The sequence below is a fragment of the Urocitellus parryii genome, chromosome 3, assembly GCF_045843805.1.
Source record: "Urocitellus parryii isolate mUroPar1 chromosome 3, mUroPar1.hap1, whole genome shotgun sequence".
NCBI classification, from domain to species: domain Eukaryota; kingdom Metazoa; phylum Chordata; class Mammalia; order Rodentia; family Sciuridae; genus Urocitellus; species Urocitellus parryii.
In genome coordinates, this window is record NC_135533.1 from 84511625 (window position 1) to 84539055 (window position 27431).

A 27431-nucleotide genomic window follows, 5' to 3' on the forward strand; every position below is an offset into this window, starting at 1 on the left:
GCCATGCACTGTTCAGTCATGTTTGAGAATATCTGATACTTTTATTTAAGAAGGTCTTTTCCCTCAGTGAACAATTCATATTATAACTTGTAGGTATGAAAACTGATTAGGAGGGAAGAGGAAAAGATGTCCCTTGACACTAAGTCCTTTCACTAAACATTGTCTCAACTGACACAAGTAGTGGTAGGACCTCATTTAAAGATAAATGAACATTTTCCTTTTGTTTGTTCAGACCACAGAAATACAAGTGCTAATGCTTGAAATATACTTTTTGGTGCTTTGAGTTTAACTGTGAGGAGATACCAGATTACTAAATGAAAAATATTATGAGCTATCTATATATTTGTTAATTAGCTATGAGTGACAATACATTTGTAGGTCCAAAAGAAAGATATTAGCTAAAATTAAATATTTGGATAATATGGTTTGATGGCAGGTATTTCAAAACCTTTTTCTTGCTTTAGAATAAGAGTACATTGCAAGCATAACTATCTAGTGATTTTTGTATACAGTCACTATTATATTTTGGATCTGAAATGTCCCCCAAAAGAGGCTTGTTGAAGGCTATGGAGGTGGTGGAACCTCTAGGAGGTCTGGCCTAGTGGAAGGAAGTTAGGTCATTGGAATTATGCCCTTGAATGGGAGATTAGCACCCCAGCCAACTCTTCTTTCCTGGCTTTTCAGCCATCATGAGATGATAGATAGCTTCCCCTGCACCAAGCTCCTACCATGATGTACTTGCCTTGAAGGTCCAAAAGCAATGGGTCAATAGACCATAGACTGAAAAGTCCAAAACTGTGAGCCAAAGTGAACATTTCCCCTTTATAAGCTGATTGTCTCAGGTATTTTGTTATAGTAATGGAAAGCTAACATAGCCACACATTTTCTTTTTAACTACTTAAACATTTATTTTTCTTTTAATTAAATTATTTTAACTGATATATAAAGACATAGAAATTGTTCAGATTTATGGGGTATTATATAGCCACACATTTTCAACCATAGGTATTAACTTAACTTAAAAACAAGATAGTATGAAGTAGTTGTGAATAAAGAATAAGTAATTTACAGGCAGTATTGCAGGAAGAGAAGTTAAAGACTTTATTTCTACTTTTTAAAAAAATATCTACCATTTTCCTCAAAAATTAAAATTCAGATAATAATTATGGTATGGTTTTTCTTTATTTCTACTTTTTAAAAAATATCTACCATTTTCCTCAAAAATTAAAATTCAGATAATAATTATGGTATGGTTTTTAAGACTACCACAACAAAAAGTACTGTTAAGAAAACCACTACACACAGAATATTTTACTGTCCTCTAGATGTTATCTTCTTAGAGCCTCCTACAGAGTGAATGCTGCTGCTGTGATTCTCACAACATAAGAGTGGCTCAAGATGAGCAGCAGCTCCATGTACACTCAAGGTCAAGGTCGCACAGCCTCTGCCTCCACGCATTCTCAGTCACTTCAACTTCAGAATGCATCATGCCTCCAGCCTCACCTTCTCCAAACTTTCCCCTGTCTGCTGATGTGGCCTTTCCAACATCCAATTAGAGCTTGTCATGCCATCTGTTGTTTACTTTCAGTGCTTAGAAACATTAACTGTCCCTCAGACAGGAAAGCCTACACTCCTGACAAGGGCACGTCAACTCTTCACAATTTGACTTCACCTTCTGCAGCTCGGCAGTCCTCACTCACCCACTATTCCAGTGAGCTGGCCCCCATGAATCCCACTGCTTAATGGGCCCTCTGTGCCCGCTCCTCTGAGCCAAGGTATTACAGTGCTTTGCAGTAATGGCATTTGACACACAGACCTACAGGTATGGATGTTGCTATAGCTACGTGTCTATCTAAGTATGCTCATTTATCTATGCACCCATATAGTAAAGCAACATCTGAATATTTACATAAGTAGATATCAATTTTCCTTTCAACTTCTCTATACTGTTACAAGGTCTTCTAGCTACCAAGACAGAAAATAAAGGCATATGTTTTATTTAAGGTTTATTGCAATAAAGTAAGATAATATTTGCATATCAAAGACCCAAAAGCCTATAAAATTGCAATGATTTTTGATAAAGCAGAATTAATGATTCCTAGTTCTTAAGGGACAAAGATTATTCTTCACATATCAAATGAAAACAAAATTGCAATATAAATCATAAAAATATCAGAATCCACTTACATATTTCATATATATCATCAGGATATAGTTATAAAATATTGAAATAATTTTCAATTGAAATAATTTTTAATTGAAATAATTTTCAAACTTAACAGATATGTTCTCTTTATTCCCATCAATGGTGAAGTTGTGAAGAAAGTGAGAGAGCAGATGGTCAATTTCAATGAAAAATTTAAGTTCTCTGCCAAGTTCTGAAAGTTTTGTTACATTACATTATCTGTTTTATGCCCAATTTTCTACTGACTTTTATTATATGTAGGAGATATATTATAATGAAAAATTACAGCCACAAGATATAATAAATAACCTTTGATATACATTTAGAATGACCTGGTAGGACCAAGGCTTCTTGTAGCTGCAATTTACTGGATGATGCTGAGATATTCTTTAATTGAGAGGGCAGCATATGTCCTAAAAAGAGGTGGGTACTATGAACTGCCAATCCCAACCCTCCTTAAGTGAAAAGAGAAAAGGTTCATATCATAATGGTCATTCAAGATCATATGAAAGGTAAACAGAAAAAGAAAAAAAGTAACAGACTCCTAACTTGCCCATCATTTATGGGCACCTTGGAGTGGTTGATAACAATCACAAAGTTGTAGAGAAAGCAAAGCTTTAGAGCCAGAGAGATCTGCATTAAATCTCTGCTTCTCAACAGTCCTGTGTTAACCTCTCTTGCTTAGACTAATTAAATGTCCTCCTAAATAGTCCTGTTGATCTCATCTTTTCCCATTCTAATACATCCTCCACAATACTATCATGATTAATTTTTAAAAAACAAATCTGGCTATATAGCCCTCTGCTTAAAGGCCATACTCAAAAACTTTAGGAAAGTCCTATTCTCAACAGGCTCTTACCAATCTGATATAATTTACTTGCATAGCATTACCTGGCCCCTCTCCTCACTCACTCCACACACCACCAGCCTTGTCCTAACAGTGATCCCATTCATGGCCTTTCAAAACCCAGAACTTCTACTGTTCTCTTGCCTGGTATGTTGTGCCCCTCTCTTCCTTATCTCGGTCCATCTGTGCTCCTATAACACCCACAACTAGGTAACTAGTGAACAACAGAAATTTATTTCTCAAAGTTCTGGGAAGTTCAAGATCAAGGCACCAGCAGGATCATCATACAGTGAGGACTGCTCTCTACTTTAAGATGGCACTTTGTTGCTGCATCCTCCAGAGGGAACAAACATTGAGCCATGACAAAGCAGAAGGACAAAAGAGGCTTTTTTATAAAGGGATTTACCTCATGTATATGGGTGAAGCCCTTGTGGCCTAGTCATCTCCTAAAAGTCCCATCTCTTAATACTATCTCCTTGTACGTTTGGTTCCAACGTGTTAATTTTGGAGGGAAACATATATTCTAAGCATATCATTTACCCAGCAAGCTCCTATTCATCATTTAAGGCCAAACACAATGTGCTCTTCACCAGCAATTCTTCCCTAACTCTCCTGGACAGTTATCTCTCACTTCTTTGAAATCCAAAGATATTTTAGTTATTTCCTAAACCGCACTGCACTGAAATTATGTCTAGCTGCCCAGTTCCCACCTCTGATCCCATAACATTTTTACTTCTTCTCCCTTATACCCAAAAAAGTATAATTGTGAGCACCTCTAAGGATCTTTAGACTCCCCCAACCCAGTGCCTTTTATCTACTGAGTGTTCCACAAATGTTTACCGAATAAAAATATGAATTCATGAGTAAGTGAATGAATGAATGGAAATCTGAATATCTAGGATCTACAATCACAGGAAAAGGAAAGAGATGAGAGGATGGATGTGATTTCATAAAGTAATAAAATATGTACTATATATATTTGTTACTTAAGGGCCCCAAATGGCTATGAATAATAAATACAGACAATATTTACGGGTACAAAGGTAAGTGCATTATATACCCTAGAGGATGGAACTACTCTTTCTAAGCCATTACATCTTGATAGGTCAATATGTTTTTGGCACACACAATAAGGCAGAAAATGTGAGCTGTATATCTGTCAAGCAGTAACAAAGTACAGTTTAACCTAGTAAGTGGTATCAACTCCTTCTGTGCCTCTATAATCCATTGATCTAAATTCCACTTAGTGGGAGGATTACAGTTCTCATATATCTAAATAGCTCTTGCTATTTAGGTAAATGCTTCACACAACAAAACAGAGCTGTACAAATTAGCCACCTTATTTCACAAAAGAAGATAAAAATATTTGACACATTTCCTGGAAAGAAAATAATGTAAAGGAAAGAAATCGGGATCATGGCAAAAAAGCAAATTAAAAATGTCTAGAGGCCGATATTTTCCAAAGAGCCTAAAGAAGAGGAACTAATTTGGAATTCCAAAGGAAGCAGCCAAAGGAGAAAAGAACCACAAGAAACAGACTGAAATCACACTTGAAACAGGATGCTTTATAGTAACTGACAGCAAGAATTTGAGGAAATAGAAGCCAGATATTCAAATACTAACATGAAAAAAAGAATGGTAAAATGCTAAGTTTTTTAGAGTTTTATAGTTATACATAGTAGTTGGATTCACCTGAATAAACTCACATAGTCATGGAATTCACTTTCAGTTCATGATCTGCCTCCTTATTCCTCCTCCTTTTCCTTCCCATCCTCCCTCCCCTTCCCCTTATTCTTTCCCCTACTCCACTAGACTTCTTTTCGCTCATTTATTTATTTATATTTGATGGGTTTTTTTAACCTATGTATAAAGGTGAAGTCCTCTGTAGTTTATTTATATATGCACGTAACTTGATGTTTTAGGAATTCATTCTGCATTGCCTCCTCTTCCCCATCCATCCACTTTGCCTCTCTATCTCCTTCTTTGACATTACTGATCCTCCCTTTATTCTTATATTATTCAACCCTTCCCTTCCTTTTCCTTTATTTTATTCTAGCTTCCCCATATGAGGGAAATCATTCGACCTTTGAGTTTTTGAGTTTGGCTTATCTCATTCAGCATGATATTCTCCACTTACCCACAAATGCCATAATGACATTCTTTTTAAGGCTGAGTAGAACTCCACTGTTTATATATATATATATATATATGCCCCAGTTTCTTAATCCATTCATCTACTGACTGGCATCTGGGTTGATTCCATAATTTAGCTATTGTGAATTTGGCTGCAGTAATATTGAGATGGCTATATCGACATTGCTATAGTATTCTGATTTTAGATCTTTGGGGAAAATATCAAGGGTGGGGATAGCTGGGTCATATGGTGGTTCCATACCTTGTTTTTTGAGGAACCCCCATACTGCTTTCCAGAATGGTTATACTAATCTGCAGTCCCACCAACAATGTATAAGTGCACCTTTCCCCTCAGAACCTCGCCAGCATTTATTATTGTTTGTATTCTTGATCATAGCCATTCTAACTGAAGAAATTTTTGTATGGCTTTGATTTGCATAAAATGATAATTTTTAAAAATCATAATTGGTTGAGGAGACTAAATGAATCACAAAGTAGTTAAAATGCAAATTACTAAGAATGTCACTGACTCAGGAGGTCTCAACAAGTAAGAACAGGACTGAGAATTTAAATAATATCCAAAAAATTCTAATTAGAATTTCTTTATAGAACTTCAGCCTTTGAAGTAAATATAAATATTCCAAGAGTTCAAGGAAGGTTCTAACTGAACTGGACCTAAATATAGGTATATACCAGTTTGAAATGGTGGAAACACTGACAGTACTACTCATTGATTCTTAAAGAAATTAGAAATGAGAAGCCGAATTGAACCAAAGACACAGGATTTGAAACCTCTCTCCAAGACTTGTGAAAAGGAGGATTTTTTTTTTTTTTTTTGGTGTGGAAAGCTGACCTTGATCTAAATTCACAATATTGTACAAAAATCATTCTTCTATAATAGTAACACAAACTTATAATCTATGACAATCATAACTTAACTTGTGCTTTAAGTTTTCTGATAAAACCACCTACTTATAAAAAAAGCTTATTTGTTTATGGTTGTTTATGGTTTACACTTCACTGATGCCATTATTTGAGCATATTATAGATTACTGGTGGAATACAAGCTGGCCATAGGTGCTTAATTCATTAATTCCATTAGCCAAAAGATGAGACCAACTTCTAATATTATATAAGTATTTCAAAACTATCTGAAATACAATAGTCTCGTCTGCATATTTTAATAAGAAGGGGAGATCTTTAGAACCACAAATTATATCAAATAAAACATGAATTTCCAAATAATACTTATAAGTAACAATTTCATGAAAAAAATACATTTAGTGATTCTGGGACTTTATGCCTTTTTCTTCTTAAAAATGCCCCTTCTAGAAGTGAATATCTATGTGACCCTTACTTTATAATATTCAATTTCTGACCTGCTTTCCCTAGGAAAAAAAGTAAAACCAAGAATTTACATTCTTTAAATTTCATTATTTTATGCCTATGTTTATTCAAATAAGAAACAAACAATATGAACTATGACTAAAAGGCTTATTAATCAACAAATGAAGTTACAAAATGCATCCTACTATTTGTAAATTAATACAGTGGTTAACAACAGTGGTTAAGAACCTGAACTCTGACCATACTACCTAGGTTGTAGACAAATTCTATTACCAGTTATGTGACCTAGAACAAAACTTAACCTATCTATCCTCAGTTTTCCTAACAGTAAAATAAATGAGGCTAGTAATAGTACCTACCTCATATAGTTGTTGTAAGTCAATCAAATTAATATAGCTGCCATGCTTAGGCAGCTAAAATGCTTACACGGGATCCAGAATATAGTAAACCCTGTGTACATGTTTGCTATTGTTATTTCCATCTGTAAGGGGAGCCCAGACAGGTGTTGTGCACATTTAATTTCATCTGAATTTTTCCTTTATTTTCTTTTCCTGCCTTTATAATTTTACCACCTGTATGGTCTTTGTTTTTCCAGAAATTCTACAACTGTTGCCTGGATGATAAATATTTCTGAAGGTGAAAGGACATGGATGAAAGTTATTTACTCTTTCCTAATTCGAGAAACACAACTGGGGCTGGGGTTATAACTCAGTGGTAGAGTGCTTGCCTAGCATGTGTGAGGCACTGGGTTTGATTTTCAGCACTGCCTATAAATAAATAAAAATAAAGGTCCATTGACAATTAAAAAATATTTTTTTAAAAAAGAAACACAATTGAGTTAACTTTTAGGGAAATCTGGAATTCATAGCATTTGTCAAATAATGAAATAGAATCATAAATTACTCTTAGACTATAATTATTAAAAATTCTTTGTTGTGTTTTCTCCATTTATCTTCAGTTTATCCTGTACCCAAAAGTTAGGGTAAGGGGACAGTAAAATGGTGCCCAAACCTCAAGCAATAGAAGTTGTTATAACTGAACACTAACCTACCTTTATCACTTCCATAATAATAGAACACTGTTTTGCTGAGAGCACACCACCGTTTCTGCCATTCAAATCCCAAAAAGCTGTGATCTGCAATAAAAGGGGAGAAAAAATAGTTTAGATAACACACATGCCATACAAATATAAGGCCATCTCCTGGTAAAAGGAAAAAATAGTTAATATAACTTCTATGGTTGCTTTTAGCTCTAAAATTCTATGACTAATTAGTATGTATCCTCTATTCCAAGAGACAAAAAAAAATCCCAATAAAGCTAAAAGAAATAAAGTAAAGCAGAGATGGTGCTTGCCACTCTTGTGATCAACTGCCTGGTAACCAAACTTCCCTGACAGAGAGAGTTTCAGAAAGGTGTCCTATGTGTAGCCTTGAGATAATTGATTCATCTGGATTTTGGTTTCTAATCTGTTATAAAAAGGATGGTAGGAGGAGCTGACCTAGATTATTTCTATTAAATCTTTCAGCTTTAAAATTCAGCTAAGAAAGCCCAGAAAAGCAAACAGAATATAAACAAAAGAGCCCAAAGGGATTACCCGAGAGATAAGCAGAACAGTAATGAAGAGACTTTCTGCCCTTCACTTCCCATATCATAACACCACCTCCATATTTCGTTTCCATTAAACTTTGGTGTTGAAAGAATGAGACCATCTGGTCAACTCCCAATTATTATGGCCAATGGAGAGGAACACCGAAATGAATAAAAACAGTGGCAAGACAAGATGCCAGGCTTGATCTGAACCAGTCCTGGTGTGTGCCAGGTTGGGTGCAGGACAGAATGCTGCTCAACAGGATGATTAACAGTGAGAAATCCTGTCCTTGGGAGCAGTGAGGGCCCACAGCTTTCCTAGAGGATGGGGAAAGAGTGCCTGAATAATTCATAAACAGCTCAGGCTGACAACTAAAAACCTGACCTAATGTTTTGTTATTTAAAATGATTTAAAGCTAAAAGTTATTTTATGGTTTGGATAATGTCATCCAGATTTTCTTATGGTCCTAAACTCTTCTACTTAAAGAGCATACTGGCTACACATGTATACTGCATGTATACTGCAGTATTCTCTCTTTATATTTTATCTAAGGAGGAAACCATTTTTAGATTTTTCATTATACTCTTACAGCCTACCTTTTCTGCGTTTTTCAAGGTAGCCAGCCTTCAGGATGAAAGGAAGGTCCTGTGCTGCAATTGGAGGAAACTGGTTTCCTGTGGAAAGTGGAGAAGAAAAACAAAATTGAGGTGGATAATGCATTTTAGAAAAACCAAGTGCCAGATCTCATTAGATTCAGTGTACTTTTAATTATTGAAATTGTTTAAATTCCCATTAGTCTTGTTTCAGGTCCATTCCATAGACTAGTCCCTCTTTTCCTATAAATCTCAAGAGCAAAAAAAAAAAATGTTCTTCCCTCCTATGTCTTAATATATTATAGTCCCCAAATACAGAAATGTTCTACAACTGAATGATCTTGAGAGGGTGATATTTTTCTATTTATATTTCTATAAGGACAGGACTTAAAAATTATTAATGGATAAATGCAATAAATCCCTGAAAGAAAGGTCAGAAATTTTTAAAAATCATATAATTCTTTACATTTCTATAGATTAACTCTTCAAGAATTTCAATGCATTTTGACTGTTACTTGCATATCCTTATTCCTACCAAGTAAACATAAAATTATTTTTCTCAAAATTAAATGCTAAAATTTGTTTCTCTGAGTCCCTATCAAATATTCTTTCTCCCTGATTGTATTTGCAGATTATCTTACAGACATTCAAGTAAATGAGTATTCTTTAGGTTTTTCTAGGGAAAACAGTCTAAAAACTAGATTTATCTGACAAAATAATCAAAAACAAATATTGGATCCCTATAAAAAATCTAAAGATTAAACCTAGAGTTAAGTCAAATTACAAATTTGTGAATTCATGGTGATGGGTGATAGGTAGCTCAATAGTTTCACAAGGATCCACCATTTTTATAAACTTCATTAGAAATATAATAGTTATACCCAGCATTTTACTAGAATTCTAAGAATTGAAAACCACCAATTTAATTAAAGTTTCTATGGAATACATCCAATAGAATAAGTTTTAATATAGCATATGATAGAAATGTGTTTGGTAGGAAGCTTATTATATATAAATTCATCACAAAATTTTATCAGTTTTTAAAAAATATCCCAGGAATTATGGTACTGTAGGTATAAAATTATAGACACATTTCCTGAAGAAATAAACCTTAAAGTTAAATCACTAATTTCAGTTCCCTGATGGATTAATTTCACTCAGTAAGCACAAAACAGTATAGTGATAGTGATGATAGTGGTCTGATTTAGTTCCCTGAAGAGTTCAATGCTCTTTACATTCAGAATAAATAACTTCCAAATCTTAAGAAAACTCAAATTATAACTTTTAGCATAGCTTTCAAGTTTAAAAAAAAGAAGGGAGAAGAATGGGGAAAGAGAAGAAAGAGAGGGATGTTAGATTTTGCTCAGGTGAATATATACATAACTTGAGTGTTTTGCTTTAAGAAAAATGTTAATTAAATTTCTACCTGATAAATCATAATAATATTTCATATCATAGGCAATACTTATTCTGATTTTAAATTCATATTTCTAATACAAAAATATTTACTTTCATTCCTGGGGAGGAGGGAAGCAAGACATTTTTAACTGAAATTTTATTTTTCTAAATCATTATTGCTACTTGTCCAATATTCAGAATTTGCTTAACAGCTATATGAAATTTTTCAAAAGTACATCAGTAGTATTCCCCTTAAATATTTTATATTTATTCCTCAGAAGAACCATTTGAGTTGTGTAGCACCATAAACATATAAATACTTACTACCTTCTGATGGCTGCAAGAAATTGGAAATTTGCTACAAGATTTTATTTTTTTACTACAAGATTTAAAAAAATGAATTCTCACATCATTTAGACTCATTCCACTATACCTATAAATAGTGGTATAGTGAAAAATAGTATTTTACCAGCTAAGAAGACTCAGATTGATCCAAAGAATTAAAATACTACAAATTAGATTTTAATAATAATAATACATTATTGTATTGATAATAATAATTGATAATACATCATGAAAAGGAAGTTAAGACTAGCACAAATCTACCTAGCGGGCAATATGAAGAACTGCCAAACATTTGCTGTGCACAATTACATTAGCTCCTATAAGAAACTGAAAACACCCAATTATACAACATGCCAGTGAATTTACAATTATACTATTAGATCTATTAACACTATAAAAAATTCATACGCTTGTCCTAAAAATAAGTTTTAAACCAGACCATAGTCCTTTAACATACTGTAGACATTCAATATATGCTAGATTTAATTCATTATTATAATAAACTACTAAGATGTTAATATAACTGCAACTATCAGTTGAACAGATGCTAATATAATACTATGCTGTCTAGAGAATGTTCATCAGAAAGACAATAAAAGCATGACTTAGAAACTATCAAGTTAAACACTGTAGTTATTTTCAAAGCAATTAAAAGATTTCCTTTGATAAGGTAAAAGTGAAATGAATAAATTATATTCTAACTAAGGGAGGAAAAACATTAACCCATACTCTAGACCAGTCTATTTATACTACAGAAAATTACTACATGGGCTTGGTTAAGGGGCCACAAGTTTTCAGTACCATGAGGAAATAAGGAAAGGCCAGTTTTCTTTTTCTAAAAGGAACTTACATTTCTTATTTGATAGTTCCACTTTTCTAAAGCAGGTCAAAAAAATCAGACATTAGAACTAACACCCATGTTTAGTTGCTCGGGCAATTGAGCAAGAAAGGGGTCTCCTTCCAACCTGCAACTTTTACTCGACATGAAACCTCAGGAGGATGAGACAGCTGTAGCAAAAGTAGAGGGACACATCAGAAGCATTCAAACAGAAGGCTCTATCTATACTCCTCTCAACTAGTTCTGGTGGGATATGGAATTTTAAAACTTCAAATCCAGAGCATACTTGACAATGATAAAGTTGGAGGAGGAGATCACTGCTTTTGAAGACTATGTGTCCATGGATATGGCTAACAAGATCTAAAATCTATCCTGTATCACTGCAATTTAAAAAAAAATGCTTCAAATATGAGAAAGAAATCTGTAGAAATTTTAAATACTTGGGTCTTGAATTAACTTTTTATTCAGTTTCCTTTCTACCTACTTGGTTCTTCATGTGGGATTAAATAGGTATGTTTCATAAGAGATGTGACTCAAACATTTTCAAAATAGAACAACTATTTTTATTATCCTTTTTAATTTTAATTTTTGATAAGTAACTTTGATGACCAATTTATATGTAGACTTCTAAAGTATATGAAACCTTATTTTACTTTTATAATTAATAAATCATAATATTACAGCCTTCATTGTAATAATATGTTCACACTTTTATGATTGTTCAATTTAGACTTTATACAAAATTTCTGCTAGGTTTCTGAGCCTCACCTTTTCTCCTTATTAGTTGGCATTTATATAGTCTTCAATATGAACCCTAAAGCTTTCAAGTCATATAATTTTTCCACTACTTTTATGCAACTAAAAAGTTTCTTTTATATTGAAAGGAAGGAAGAGATATAACAAGGATTTTTTTTTTTTTTTGCTCATGAGACTTCTCTCTTTGAATCACAATCTTCTTGGTCTATTCAGTCAAATATTTTGAGTCACTACATGATGTAAATGTTTTCCTTCAATTACAAAAAGTTAAGGATAAGCTCCTCTAATTCACATGAACAAAACATCCATACGTTTATTGTAAACCTTTTTTAAATCTTCATTTTCACCTTATACTTGGGATACTGGGTCCCTAAATTGACCACCCTCTGGGGGGAGACATAGTGCTTCCTTTGTTCTCTTCTAAATTCATGTAATGAACTTCATAACACTCCCTGGTCAGGCAGTATTCCCTGAATTTGGTAAACAGACCCATTTTCAAAATGTACCTATCCACTCAATGATTGCTTTATTTAAATCGCATTATATATACAGAGGAACATGTGATCTATTAAAGAGAAATAAAACGTTATGTGAGAGTGGAAAAAAATAATAATAAAAAAATAAATCGCATTATATTAGGCTTTAATTTTCCCAGAACACAATCTCATTTCAAGCTGGAATACTCTCTCCTTCTCCTCCTGGAGTAACCTCTCCTGGTTGTTTAATTGCCTAATTTTTCTTAAGAAGTGATCATGACCCCAGCCATCACAAACACAAAAAAATTTTAATTTAAAAAAAAAGAAGTGGCCATCAGAATTGAAGTACATTTTCAGGTGCTATTTCATAATGCCAATATCCCAATGCATCATAATCTTGTATAAGGTAATAAAAATGTTTTGTCTCCAATGTCTTCCAGATGATGCCAGTATCTTTACAACAATTTGGTTGAAGAGTATATTGGGTACTGAGCTTTAGGAAAACAGTCTATAGATGTGCCTCAGTCTCCAGAGCTATGACTGGCTCAGAACTTATCATTAGTTCACTACTTTGCAATTGCACACATAAACTTGGGTGTCATTTTCCTGATTCTAGAAAATAGGTAGAAGACGCAAAGATGCAAAGTCACTGACCCTCTTTTTCTTATTATTCTTAAAAATTTTTAAGTAAAAATAATTCACTATTATATCTGCAAAATGAAAAACAAAACAAAATAAGACTCTGTACAAAGAAACCTAAACTTAACTTGAAAATATGGACATGTTATGTAAGTATGTTATATATTTGTGTGTATATATTATATGTATATATAGATAGATAGATACACACACAAATATATATATTTATTTTAAAAATAGTTTAGTGATACAGCAGATATCCAGAGTTTAGCTTAACATTAATACTGACTTCAAAACCCACAGTATAGGTTAAAGACGTCTATAATCAAATCCTAGTTCTATAAATCTGTGACCTTAAATATGTCACTTGGTCTATCTAGGACTCCATTTCCTCATCTAAAACATAAAAAACAGGTTATTCATCTTGAAGGCTCTCCCAATTTTAGGACTCCATAAACTATATGCATACTCATGTTTTTCTTATGTTTTAACAACTGGCCAAGATCCAAAATTAATTTAACTTTCAAAGATACCAACTGTGGAAACTGTTCATATTTTGGGGGGGGGGGGGGAGTGGTCAATTCCTTTAGATCTAGCATAGAAAAATTTCACATCATTTCAAACGTTTTATTTCTAGCTAGAATGTTAGCCTATTAATGTCTGTGAAAGAAAATAAGCATATAAATTAAATATTTTCCATATTCTAATAATTATTTTCTACACAGACAACTGGAATTTCAAATCCTTTTATCAGTTTTTTAGTGGCAAAAAGAAAATTATTATATATTTAATCATTATATATTCAATAGACATAGCAAACAATAACTTTTAAGAAAATAATAATTCTGAAAGATGACTAATTTTGTGACATGGAGCTTGTTTTCTCACCACTATTTCTTCAGAAGGGATTAACCAAGTAAGACTAATACTGGTGACTCTAAAGTTATCATGATATTTCCTTTAAAAACAAAGACAGAAAAGGCTCAAAGCATGCCTAGACACAAAGATGGTCAACTTCTAATTAGCAGAACCACAGAATTCTCAGGAGGATTAGGCTGCGGGGACAAGGCCTTAAAGACTGATAGAGCAGTTTATGTAATGACACAGGGCAAAAGCAGAGGTTGCAATCACAGGTTTACCATCTGTTAGTCTCCTCCCTTTTCTGTAAAGTGGCAAGCCACTTTGAAAGCTACCAAGCAAAAACTGAAAAACCATTAGGGTAATTCAACTTTGCCTTTATTCACTCTACTTCATGAAATGGAAATTCCAATAAACCTCAAGAGAATTCCAATATGTCTTCAGTGAATCTATGTGGGACCAAAGAAGACAACAATAGCTATCAATATTATTATCTATATGCATGGAAGAAGTGCTCATGAATATAATACAAAGATTGTTTATTCAGAATCCAATCAAAAGCTTCTATTTTATATCACATATTTATTGATTTACTTACTTATTTATGGCTGCACTAGTTTTCATGGAAATCTACCAAAATATATAAAATTCAAATGGCAAGATTGCAGAATAATTAGGAGAAACCTGAAATAAAGTATGTTAATCAGTATCCACTAGAATCAGAGTCAAAAAGTTACAGGTCAAAAGTATGTGGGAACTATATCACCAATAGGGTTCAATTATCTTTTCCCATCACTTAGAACTGTTTCTTTAGAGTATGTGTAACTATCTGATTATTGTCTGTGGATAGCTTTTTTTAAACAAGTCTTTAATATAGGATTGCTGCCCTTTTCTCATCAACCAAGATGAGAAAAAAAAATCTCTTTAAGATTTCTCATTCTTTGATCTAATGATAGACCATCAGGTATCACATTTTTGTAATATATTGTTTGTTCCTTTAGGATTAAAAATATATATATTTTTTAAATTTTAAAATGCCAAATTTATTGATTTGTGGAATACTCTGTAAGAATCTCTCAACTATTTCCAGGGATGATAGTATATGAATATACTGAATCAATCATTCAAAAATAAGATTCAATATGAGAAATTCCACAATGGAGACAAGATTATAATCATATATTTATATAAGGTACCCTCTTTTTATATTGATAAAAACTTTTTAATAATAGGTTTTTAAATTTCAAAGAAAGAATAAAAACCAAATTGAATCATCTACATAGAATAATTTCTCAGCTACTTTGTATTTGTCTATATTTTAATCATCTGCTCTGCCCCCAAAATTAACTGAATTCCGAAAAACAATAGCCTCCAAGAAACAAACACCATGAAAAATTGAAACACAACCTTAAAATGGAATACACATTTCTCCTTAAACTATGACCATAATCCTAAATGTATCAAAATTTTCATAGGAACTCTTATTTAAAAACTCAATATATATAATTATGAATTAGGTTTTAAAGTTTTTCTTTACCACAATCAAGATGTCCCAAATCTGATATTATATCTTTAAAGTGTGGTTAAAATCCTGGGTTCTATTCAAATTGCCCCTTAACCATTAGTTTTGTGACTTAGGAGGTTACTTCAATGCATTAAGCTTTATTTTTGAACATACATAATAAGACAGCATACTCTGGAGAAATACTGTGGAAATTTAGAAGGTCAACACTGAGGATAATCCTGTAAGAGATGTTAGTTCTTATGATTACTATATTTTTTAAATGACAGATATGTCACAAGTCCCTTGTTCTACACATAAGAAAACAATAACCGGATGGTCTATCATTAGATCAAAGAATGAGAAATCTTAAAGAGATTTTTTTTTCTCATCTTGGTTGATGAGAAAAGGGCAGCAATCCTATATTAAAGACTTGTTTAAAAAAAGCTATCCACAGACAATAATCAGAATAAAAACATGAAAGTTAAACAATACAAAATTCTTTCCACTTGTAGATATTTGGCCCCCCCCCAAAAAAAAATCTGATCCATGAAAAAGCACCCAAAGGTACTAATATGTATGATTAGTATAAATGAAAAGGTACAATCCATTCACTTATTAAACAAATATTCACTATTGTACATTATTTGCCAGCCCTTCTCTAAATATTACTTAAAGAAGGCAACCTGGAAAAATAAAACTCAATATTGAAAATGTTTGAAGGCATTTAGGAGAAAAGTCAAATAATATATGTATAAAATGTAAAGAATAGCAATTAATAATCGGTCCTACTCCTTTATTCCTTACCTGTTATCTCTTATCAAACACAACCTTTTCCACATCTCTATACTAATAATCTTAAGAATCCTTTTTTAAAGAACTATCCATGGGAGAGGATCCAAGATGGCAGGTCGGAGGGAGGCAGCATTCTGTGTCGCTCCATGACCTGGGACTCAAGTAGTGAGAATACTGCTTCACTGCCAGTGATACTCCTGCCCCTGCGCAGGAAGCACTGACTCCTCTAGGGATCCAGGATGCTTCAGTGACAGAGTACTCTCCCAACTACTTGCCCACACAGGGCTACCTGGTACTGAGCAAGACCAGGAGCAGCAGCAGCACCCACGAAGAACTTTTGGCCACTCAAGCATAAATCATCAAGGCCACTCCCACAGAGGACACCCAGCAGCTTCCCACCCACAGGAACTCGGCCACCACCCCATGTGGACCCCCATATACCAACATGGGGCTCTCCCAGTCACCACCATCTTGGACTCTGCAACAGCAGAGATAGTCCCCTAGGCACAGTAGCCCTCCTGCACCTGGGGACTTCACACAGGCCCTGAAGTCAGCTGATAGCCACACACTGCACTCCACAGAGCTCCTCTCTGAACTCATTATCCAACACCATCACTGGGTTCCCCTCACCCGACTGGACACCCTACTGCTGAGAGTAGGAGCCTCCATCTTGGGCCACCTTTATCACCATCTTCAGTGGGGGCAACTCCCAGTTTGGAACTCCAGCTGGCCAGGCACCCAGTTTCTAACTCCCCCCTCTCCCTAGCAGCCGCTACCCCAGTGTAGTGACACCCTGATTACCTTCACCATCCTGAAGGTAGAGATACCAACCAACAACAGACAACCCCACCTATTGGATGAGAAAGGAAGTAGGAAAGATACTGATCTCCAACCGGAACAATCCCTGTTTATTCCTTCAAGCTTTTTTTTTTTCTTCTCCGTCTCTATTATCCTGCCCTCAAATCCCCAACATATGTGAAACCAAGTACTTTGCATGAGAGAGGATTTTGAGGAGTGGGACGTCTGGATAGTATATTAAAGTTGTGTTGTATATTCTTTTATTTTTCTTTTTTCTTTTTTCCCACCAATTTCTACTGTTTTCACATTTTTTATTTTTATTAATGTATATGTTTGTTTTGTATACTCTGTGTTCCCACTTATTTGTCTACCCAAAATTAATTCCTCTCCTTTTTTCTGCTACTGATCTTCCTCTTTAGATTTCTCTTTCACACTTTCTAAGATATAATAACTCTATATCCTTACCTCCTACCTCCTCAGCATATCATCCTATTCCTCACCCCCATTCTTTGTCCACCATCAGAAATTGTAAACTCTTTTACAAACCTACTGAGTATATTGTAGATAATAATTGAATTCACCATTTCTGTACATTGTGACTAAACTGTAAATGTCTTAATACCAAACATTTGTTTTTAGGGTGTATATTATTTATATTGAGATCTGTTAACATTATCCTTCACCTCGAAGAAGAGGTATTGGATCCCTACAGGGGCACTATAAGCCTATAGGGTAAAAAAAGGTAACACCTCGGATCCACAGAGCTAGAAGGGAAGATACACAGGCAATATGAAAAGACAAGGGAATAAAGTGCCCCAAACAAATCAAGATAGCACATTATTAGAATCCATGGCCAGCACAGCAGAAGAAATTAAAGAGAAGGAGTTCAGGATGTACATTATTAAAATGTTCTGCGAATTAACAGATATAAGAGAGCAAATACAGGCAGCAAAATATCATTTTGACAATGAGCTACATAAACAAACACAGAAAGCAAAATAGGGAGATAGAGGTTCTTAAAAAAAAAATAAAACAGAAATCCTTGAAATGAAAGAAACAACAAACCAAATTAAAAGTTCAATCAAAAGCATCACCAACAGATTAGATGACTTGGAAGAAAGGACCTCAGACAATGAAGACAAATATATTATTTTGAAAAGAATGTAGACCACACAGTGAAAATGGTAAGAAATCATGAGCAGAACATTCAAGAAATATGGGATAGCATGAAAAGACAAAATTTAAGAGTTATTGGGATAGGCATAGAGTTCCAAACAAAAGGAATGAACAATATATTCAATGAAATAATATCAGAAAATTTTCCAAACATTAAGAATAAATTGGAGGGCTGGGGCTGGGGCTCAGTTTTAGCACACTTGCCTGGCATGTGTGAGGCACTGGGTTCGATTCTCAGCACCACGTGAAATAAATAAAGGACTATCAATAACTAAAAAGATAAATAAATAAAAATAAAAATAAATGAATTGGAAAACCAAATTCAGGAGGCTTACAGAATGCCACATGTACAAAATCACAACAGATCCACACCAAGGCATATTATAATGAAAATGCCTAAAATACAGAATAAAGAGAGAATATTAAAAGCCACGAGAGAAAGGAATCAGATTACATATAGGGGATTTTTCAACCCAGACTCTGAAAGCTAGAAGATCCTGGAACAACATATATCAAGCTCTGAAAGAAAATGGATGCCAACCAAAAATCTTATATCCAGCAAAATTAAGCTTTAGATTTGATGATAGATAAACAAAAGTTAAAATAATTTACAACTTGAAAGCCTTCATTATAATACATCCTCAGAAAAATATTCCATAAAGAAGAACTGAAAAAGAACAATGAAAATCAGCAAAGAGAAGTATTAAACTAAAGGAAACCAAGTCAAGTTAAATACCAAAAATAAACAAAAATGGCTGGCAATACAAATCATGTCTCAATAATGTTAATGGCCTAAACTCACCAATCAAAAGACATAGACAGGCAGAATGAATTAAAAAAAAAAAAAGGACACAACAATATGCTGCCTCCAAGAGACTCATAAAAAAAGACATCCACAGACTGAAGGTAAAAGGTTGGGAAAAATCATATCACTCACATGGACTGCAGAAGCAAGCAGGGGTTTCCATCCTCATATCATATAAAGTAGACTTCAAGCCAAAGTTAATCAAAAGGAATAAAAAAGTATATTTCATACTGCTTAAGGGAACCATTCATCAAAAAGACATAACAATAATAAATTTATATGCTCCAAACAATGGAGCATCTACATTCATCAAAAAAAAACAAAACAAAACTCTTCTCAAGTTCAAGAGTCAAACAGACCACAACACACTAATTCTGGGTGACTTTAAACACCTTTTTCACCACTGGATAGATCATCCAAACAAAAGCTGAACAAAGAAACTATAGAACTCAATAATATAATCAATAACTTAGATTTAACTGACATATATAGAATATTTCATCCTTTAATGAACGAATACACTTTCTTCTCAATAGCATGTGGATCCTTCTCTAAAACAGACCATATATTATTCCATAATGCAACTCTTAGCAAATATATACCTGCATTCTATCAGATTGTAATGGAATGAAATTAGAAATCAATGATGAAATAAAAAATAAAAGCTACTCCAGCACCTGGAGACTAAATAATATGCTACTGAATGAACAATGGGTTGCAAAAGACATCAAAGAGGAGATTAAATAATTCTTAGAGGTGAATGAGAACACAGACACAACGTATTGAAATCTTTGGGACACTATGAAGGCAGAACCAAGGGGAAAGTTCATTGCATGGAGTTCATTCCTTAAAAGAAGAAAATATCAACAAATAAATGACTTCGCATTACATCTCAAAGCCCTAGAAAAACAACAAATCAACATCAAAAGTAGCAGAAGACAGGAAATAATTAAAATCAGAGCTGAAATCAATGAAATTGAAACAAAAGAAAACAATTGAAAAATTTGACAAAATTTTTTTGAAAAAATAAATAAAATTGACAAATCCTTAGCCTTACTAACAAAGAGAAGGAGAGAGAGAAAACTCAAATTACTAACATGTGATGAAAAAGGAAATATCATGACAGACACTACAGAAATACAGAAGATACTTAGAAATTATTTTGAAAACTTATACTCCAATAAATATATTGACAAATTTCTAGGGTCATATAATTTGCCCAAATTGAATCAGGATGATACTCAATTTGGGCAAATTATTTTTAAACAGATCGATTTCAAGTGATGAAACAGAAGACACCATCAGAAGCCTTCCAATCAAGAAAAGCCCAGGACTGGATGGATACACAGCCAAGTTCTACAAGACCTTTAAAGAAGAACTAAACCAATACTCATCAATTTATTTCAGGAAATACAAAAAGAGGGAGCACTTCCAGACTCATTCTATGATGCCAATATCGCCCTGATTCCAAAACCAAGCAAAGACACATCAAAGAAAGAAAACTTCAGACCAATATCTCTAAAGAACATAGATGCAAAAAATTACAATAAAATTCTAACAAATTGAATACAAAAACACATCAAAAAGATAGTGCACCATGATCAAGCAGTGTTCATCCCAGGGATGCAAGGTTGGTTCAATGTATGGAAATCAATAAATGTAACTCATCACATCAACAGACTTAAAGACAAGAACCATATGATCATCTCAATAGATGCAGACAAAGCATTTGACAAAATACAGCACCCCTTCATGTTCAAAACCCTAGAAAAACTAGGGAGAACAGTAACATATCTCAACATCATAAAAGCTACCTATGCTAAGCCCCAGGCCAACTTCAGTCTAATTGGAGAAAAATTGAAAGTGTTCCCTCTAAAAATTGGAACAAGACAGGGATGCCTTCTTTCTCCACTTCTATTTAATATAGTTCTTGAAACAATTGCCAAAGCAATTAGACAGACAAAAGAAATGAAAGGAATACATATAGGAAAAGAAGAATTCAAATTAGCATTATTTGCTGACAATATGATTCTATAGCTAGAAGACACAAAAAATTCCACGACAAAACTTTAGGACTAGTAAATGAATTCAGCAAAGTAGCAGGATATAAAATCAATACCCATAAATCAAATGCATTTCTCTTTATTAGTCACAAATCCTCTAAAAGGGAAACAAGGAAAACTACTCCATTTACAATAGCCTCAAAAAAAAAATTGGGAATCAACCTAACAAAAGAGGTGAAAGACCTCTACAACAAAAACTATAGAAATCTAAAGAAAGAAATTAAAGATAACCTTAGAAGACTGAAAGATCTCCCTTGTTCTTCAATAGGCAGAATTAATATTGTCAAAATGACCATAATACCAAAAGCATTATACAGATTTAATGCAATTCCAATTAAAATCCCAATGACATTCCTCATAGAAATAGAAAAAGCAGTCATGAAATTCATCTGGAAAAATAAGAGACCCAGAATAGCTAAAGCAATCCTTAGCAAGAAGAGTGAAGCAGTGAAGTTAGTCAATCCCAAAAAACCAAAAGCCAAATGTTTTCTCTGATATAAGGAGGCTAATTCATAGTGGGGTTGGGAGGGGGAGCAAGGGAGGATTAGATAAACTCTAGATAGGGCAAAGGGTTGGAGAGAAAAGGAGGTGGCATGGGGGTAGGAAAGATTGTGAAATGAAATTATCATCATTACCCTAAGTACATGTATGAAGACACAAATGGTGTGAATATACATTTTATATAACCAGAGATATGAAAAATTATGCTCTATATGTGTAGTATGAATTGTAATGCATTCTTCTGTCATATATAACAAATAAGAAAAAATTAAGAAAAAGAAGAATGGGGCACCCCTGAACTCATTTTATCAGGACAATATTTTTCTAATACCAAAGACTAATGAAGATATTGCAAGAAAAGAAAAGAAAAAAGGAACTATCCATGGCATGACTGCAAACATCAATGAGGTAGTAACTGCAACAGCTAATTTTTATTGAGACTTAACCACAAAATAAGCATGATACTATCATCATCTCATTTCATTCTCATACAACCCCAAGAGGTAGGTATTATTAGCTCTATGTTACCAATGGGGAATCAAGGTCATACTCAAAAAGTGGAGCTGGGACCCCATGTCTGCCTTCCTACAAAGCCAATTTTCTGAAATGCTGTTGATGGAATAAATAAATGCCATCTGTAGAAGATATATAAGACAACACTACCGGATTACTCTTGTATGGCATTAATCACTGTTATTTAAAATTAGTGCCTTAATAGGAGATGATGATATCTTAACATATCATGCATTTAAAATCTAGAGTATTTATTTCATCATCTACAAGATGTGAATTTTGTTTCCTAAGCATGTCTTTTAAAAAGACTTCTATTTTGGTTTAAAAATGCATATACACAAACCTGGAACAAATTAATGCTCAGAAAACTGATATTTATGAATGGAAAAGGAAGCTCTTTTGTATGCAGATTCCTCTAACAAATTGCTTAGAAACAATAACTGACCATAATTTAGACTGAATTCTTTAGCTCCTTTCCACTCCACGGTATTATTTTCAAATAGGCCAGAGGACGATTCATTCATTTATTTATTTTTGCAACAGTTTTATGTTTGCTTTAAGCTATAAATTTTTAAAATAATTTTAAGAATATGAAAATCATTTATAATTTGTAACAATCTCTAAATTCATTTTATTCCATTTTTTTAAATTGCTGACCCCCAATTTTTGAGTCATTAATAACACAGAATTATATCTGAAGTATCTGAAATACAAATATGAAGTTATAGCACCTTCGGTACTTTATGGTAAATAATAAAATAAAGCTTACATTTATTATTGCCCTGAAGAAAGAGAACAGGTGCACAAACAACTTTCATCCTATCCCCATCTCCCAAAAGAATCTTATACTTGAGGTGTGGTTACAATGAGTTTGTTTTGCTTTATTGTAGTACTGAAGCCAGAACCCAGGGGTACGTAACCACTGAGCCACATCCCCAGTCCTTTTTATATTTTCTTTAGAGACAGCATCTTGCTAAGTTGCTTAGGGCCTTTCTAAGTTTCTGAGGGTGGCTTTTAACTTGTGATCTTCCTGCCTCGGCCTCCTGAGAGACTGGGATTACAAGCGTGCACTACTGCGTCTGGCTCCCAGCCCTATTTTTTACTTAGAGATAGGTTTCACTGAGTTGCCCAGGCTGACCTTGAACTTGAAATCCTCCTGCCTCAGCATCTTGAGTCACTGGGATTATAGGTGTGCACTACTGTATCTGAAACAAAGTAAGCTTTTTTAAAAAAGTAAATCCTGTAGTTTGAAAGCCATCAAACCTGAAATTATTTTATGACCAACTTAATAAAAGATAAATATAATTGAATTAAAGGCTCTCACAGTATTCATAGTCCCACTTTGAATGCTTGATTATTAAAGCAAATACAGTCCCAATCATTTTCATGCTTTAGTATTCATTATCTGCTTTTATTTAAGAAGGCAACTCCTTGATTTCTATTGAAATAAAAAAAATCATTGGCATTTTCCCTTATCTGCCATTTGCAGTAACTACCCTTCTTTGAAGCATTATAAGCATGTTCTTAAAAATCAGGCCTGTGTGCTTTGTCTTTCTCTTTGTCTCCCTTTCTCTCCCCCAAACACACACACACACACACACACAATGTGTCTTCTTTCCACCTAGAACAAGAGGTATTTATATAATTCTCTGTTCAATATAGGAATGAAATTTGCATACTCTTATCCACTATTATCATTAATTCAGTAATGCATTGCCTCATTCCCCCCAAGAAGTATTTCAAAGGTTCAGAAACATTTGGTGAGGCAAATTAAAAGCAAATAAGAGATATCAGTGTGGGGAGAGGAAGAGACACAGAAACAGAAATAGGAGTGATAAAACAAATATCTGCATAAAGTGGTAATGTTAGGCCAATCTGAGCAAAGGGTATATGGGAATTATCTGTACTATTGTTGCAAACTTTCTGTAATTGACATTATTTTAAGGTTTTTTTTTTAATTAAGGCAAAACTAAGGAGACAAGTGGGACACAAAACTAGTTGGAACTATAATGTTACTTAAACTTGTTAGGAATACGCCAAAAATTCAGTTATAAGCTTTATAGCCCCAAACATGAAGCAAGAGATTATGTGTGCCATTGCCCACAAGATGAATACAAAACATGGCTCAGGAAAGAACATGTAACTATTCCTGGCTCCTGGTACTGAAATGAGAAATAAATTTCTCCCATGTGTTTTCAATGTCCTCAATAACATTTTTACAATATATAAAACAAAAGTTTCAAAGGGCTGTTTTGAATAACATCATTCACACTGGGCCAACGGCCTAATGCCAAAGCAAAATGCACTTAAAGCAATTCTACAGAGTATAAAACCAGGCATCCGAAGTACATAACTCCAGAACAGCTATGTTAAACTCAAGGCGAAGGTTACAGAATACCTATAAGTGTATATCCTGCACATTTTTTTCAGACAATGCTTCCAAAATACTGTTGGTCTGGATCAAATTTTTGGTAAATATTAAATCCCAAACAGAAGCTGGTTCCCTGCAAGAAGCACATACAGCTTGTTTATGCTGCTGCTTAAGTGAAAAGCCTTTTCCTTTAACAAGCAGCCAAGCCAGGGGTAAAGTTAACATATTCTTACTTGAAATTTATAGTTAAATGTGTAAAGTTTAATGGCCTTGCAAGAACATATGCCTGGATGAAGATCATCTTAGTACAAAAACAAATCAGCAATTACTCTATAAAAGTTCTCAGAGCCAGGACAATTCTAGTCTGTAAAAATCTGAAGCATATGCCTGTCTACTTCATATAAACAAATCCACAGAAGGACATGCTACTGAGAATGATAAAATGTCCAAATCTACTATTCAGCACCACCAGGTAACCTAAAGGATTAGAAAGCACTTTATCTACATAACTGAGTGAATTACTAGACGATATGCATTAAAACATCAATTAGAACAGTTAATGTAAAACCTTTTTTTCATTTCTGAAAATTTATGCAAACCACAAGCTTAACTCTGTTTCTGGACCTGGACTTCAGAGGGCAATAACTGTTAACAGCCACATGTGAAACTGGCCAGAGGGAAAACATAGACATTCATGTAGCACCTCAACATCGGGCTAAAATGTGTGAACAAGTATGTCTTTTTCATCTTACTTGCAGCAACAGGATTCTAAGGAAGTGGTTCTGAAACCTGGGTGTCATCAAAATCAACAGCAAGTATGTCTTTAAAATACAAAGTATTACTTTAAGGTAAATTATCTACACTGCTCAGAAATTTTTTTTCTTTTCTTTCTTCTTTTTTTCTTTTTTTGGTACCAGAGATTTGAACACCAGGACACTTAATCACTCAAAATCAAACTTGTATGTTTTATTTTGAAACAGGGTCTTGTTAAGTTGCTTAGAGCATTGTTAAATTGCTGAGACTGCTTTGAACTTGCAATCCTCCTCAATCCGCCTCAGCCTCTCATATTGCTGGGATTACAGGCATATACCACTGTGCCAGGTTACTGCCCAGAATTTTTAAGAAACTAATTTAATACTTATTTATAGGGTTTATAAAATATACTGAAAGATAACATTCAATGCAAAACCAGAAAAACACTGATAAGTACAGCTTAGCAATCAGCACAACACTGAAAACAGAAGGAAAATGACAGACATATAAATGATCATGCAGATAATGATTTTTACTTATAGACTACCTAACTTTTGAGACATTAAAATAGTTTTGTAAACATTTCATAAATCTTTCACAGTAGCCTCAATAGAGCATCATAATAAAAAAAAATAGTACTAAGCAATCAACTGCGTACATCCATTTGTTCATTCATCATTTACTGAGTACCCAGAATGTCCCAGGTACTGTGAAGGGGCAAAAGGCATGGTTACAGCCCTTTCCCTTGAAAAGTTCCCGATTAGGGGCTGTTCTCCACTGAAAAAGATTCAAGAAACTAATGAGGTAAAAGAAGAATGAGAAGCAAGACAGTAAAGACTATCAGAACGAAAGAGCAGAGACATCATCTTCACATTTATTTCCCACCTTAATTTCTACCTTCACAGTTAATACACTCCAATTCAGTTTTAAACTCTATAACTGTCACCACAAAGAAAGAAATACAATAAAAAGGAAAAAAGAAACTAAGACAGAACACACAGTTATAAAAAGTGCCCATTTTTAGTCACATGATTTTAGCATATTTTTTAAAACTAAGCATCTATGATGTTAAAAATCAATTGCCAAACATAGAAACTAGTATTTGTTATGAGTGAGACATTAGAAGGTAAAGCAGCAATGTATTCACCATGTGAACCATCTCAGCCCAGGTTCTCCAGAGGTGACATAGCCCAATCATCCAAGACCTCCTTTTCTCTCTACTTAAGATCCATGACTTTCACCACTGAAGTTTAACTTTTGGATTCAAATTAGAAATGTCACGATTAAATCTTTTGAAAAGAAGGTCAAGGAATATTAAATGGAATAAAATGTTTGCTAATGACATGTTACAAGTGATAAAACGTCATGTAAACAGTACAGTTCAGTTACACTTGAATCACACCATAGGCAGTTCAGTAGGGTCTCTCATTTATACAGTAAACATCCGGCAATTATCTTGGAAGAGGCCAGAAAAACAAAATGACCTGGGCTTTTAACCTATAGTTTTCTCATGAATATTTAAAACATATGGTAACCTCTTACAAATATAGAAAACACTTAAAATCCAAAGGATACACATCCCACTCAGATAACAAATGAATAAATGCTATAACACAATTTATTTCAAATCAATCAATGAAAAGATCTTATAACATATTCCATTATGTGTTTTCTTCAATAATTAGGCAGTAAAAATCATGTCTGAATAGACCAAGATGTACATTCTCACTGAAAAACAAAAGTTACATAAATTACGTTTTACCTATCTTCCTAATATTGAGATAATAACTGTTATTTCTTAAACCAATTAAGTCAATTAAGTCTCCTTCATCTGGATAGCCTTAAGCCTCATGCAATACTCATAATTCTAATGTACTTTTGAAAATATAAAAACACATCACATTAGAAAAAAGAAATACCTCTGACAAATTCCTCAGAGGATGCTGAATTAGGGAAATTTAATACTTGGTCCAATTACCTCTTACTAACCAAGGAAATGAGGTATGATAATTCTATACATGGCTAAGAACTGGTAAAATCATTAACTTGTCAAGTGATGACTTTTTCAGGGGGTGTTTACAGGAGAAATATTTGCCTGGATGTCACACTAGATAATGAACTCCTGGCAAATCAGTAAGAAAAAGATAAATAG

At 33.7% G+C, this 27431-nt stretch overlaps 1 protein-coding gene across 2 annotated transcripts in view; it reads right to left on the minus strand.

Moving 5' to 3' along the window:
- The window catches only part of Skap2 (src kinase associated phosphoprotein 2), a 182216-nt gene that overhangs the window by 68912 nt on the left and 85873 nt on the right, over positions 1-27431 (minus strand). For both annotated transcript variants that reach the window (XM_026400234.2, XM_026400233.2), the window contains exons 5-6: positions 8697-8774; positions 7564-7647 (exon numbers count right to left, since the gene is read on the minus strand). In XM_026400234.2, the coding sequence (XP_026256019.1) occupies positions 7564-7647; positions 8697-8774 (162 nt within the window). The remainder of the gene's footprint in view (positions 1-7563; positions 7648-8696; positions 8775-27431) is intronic.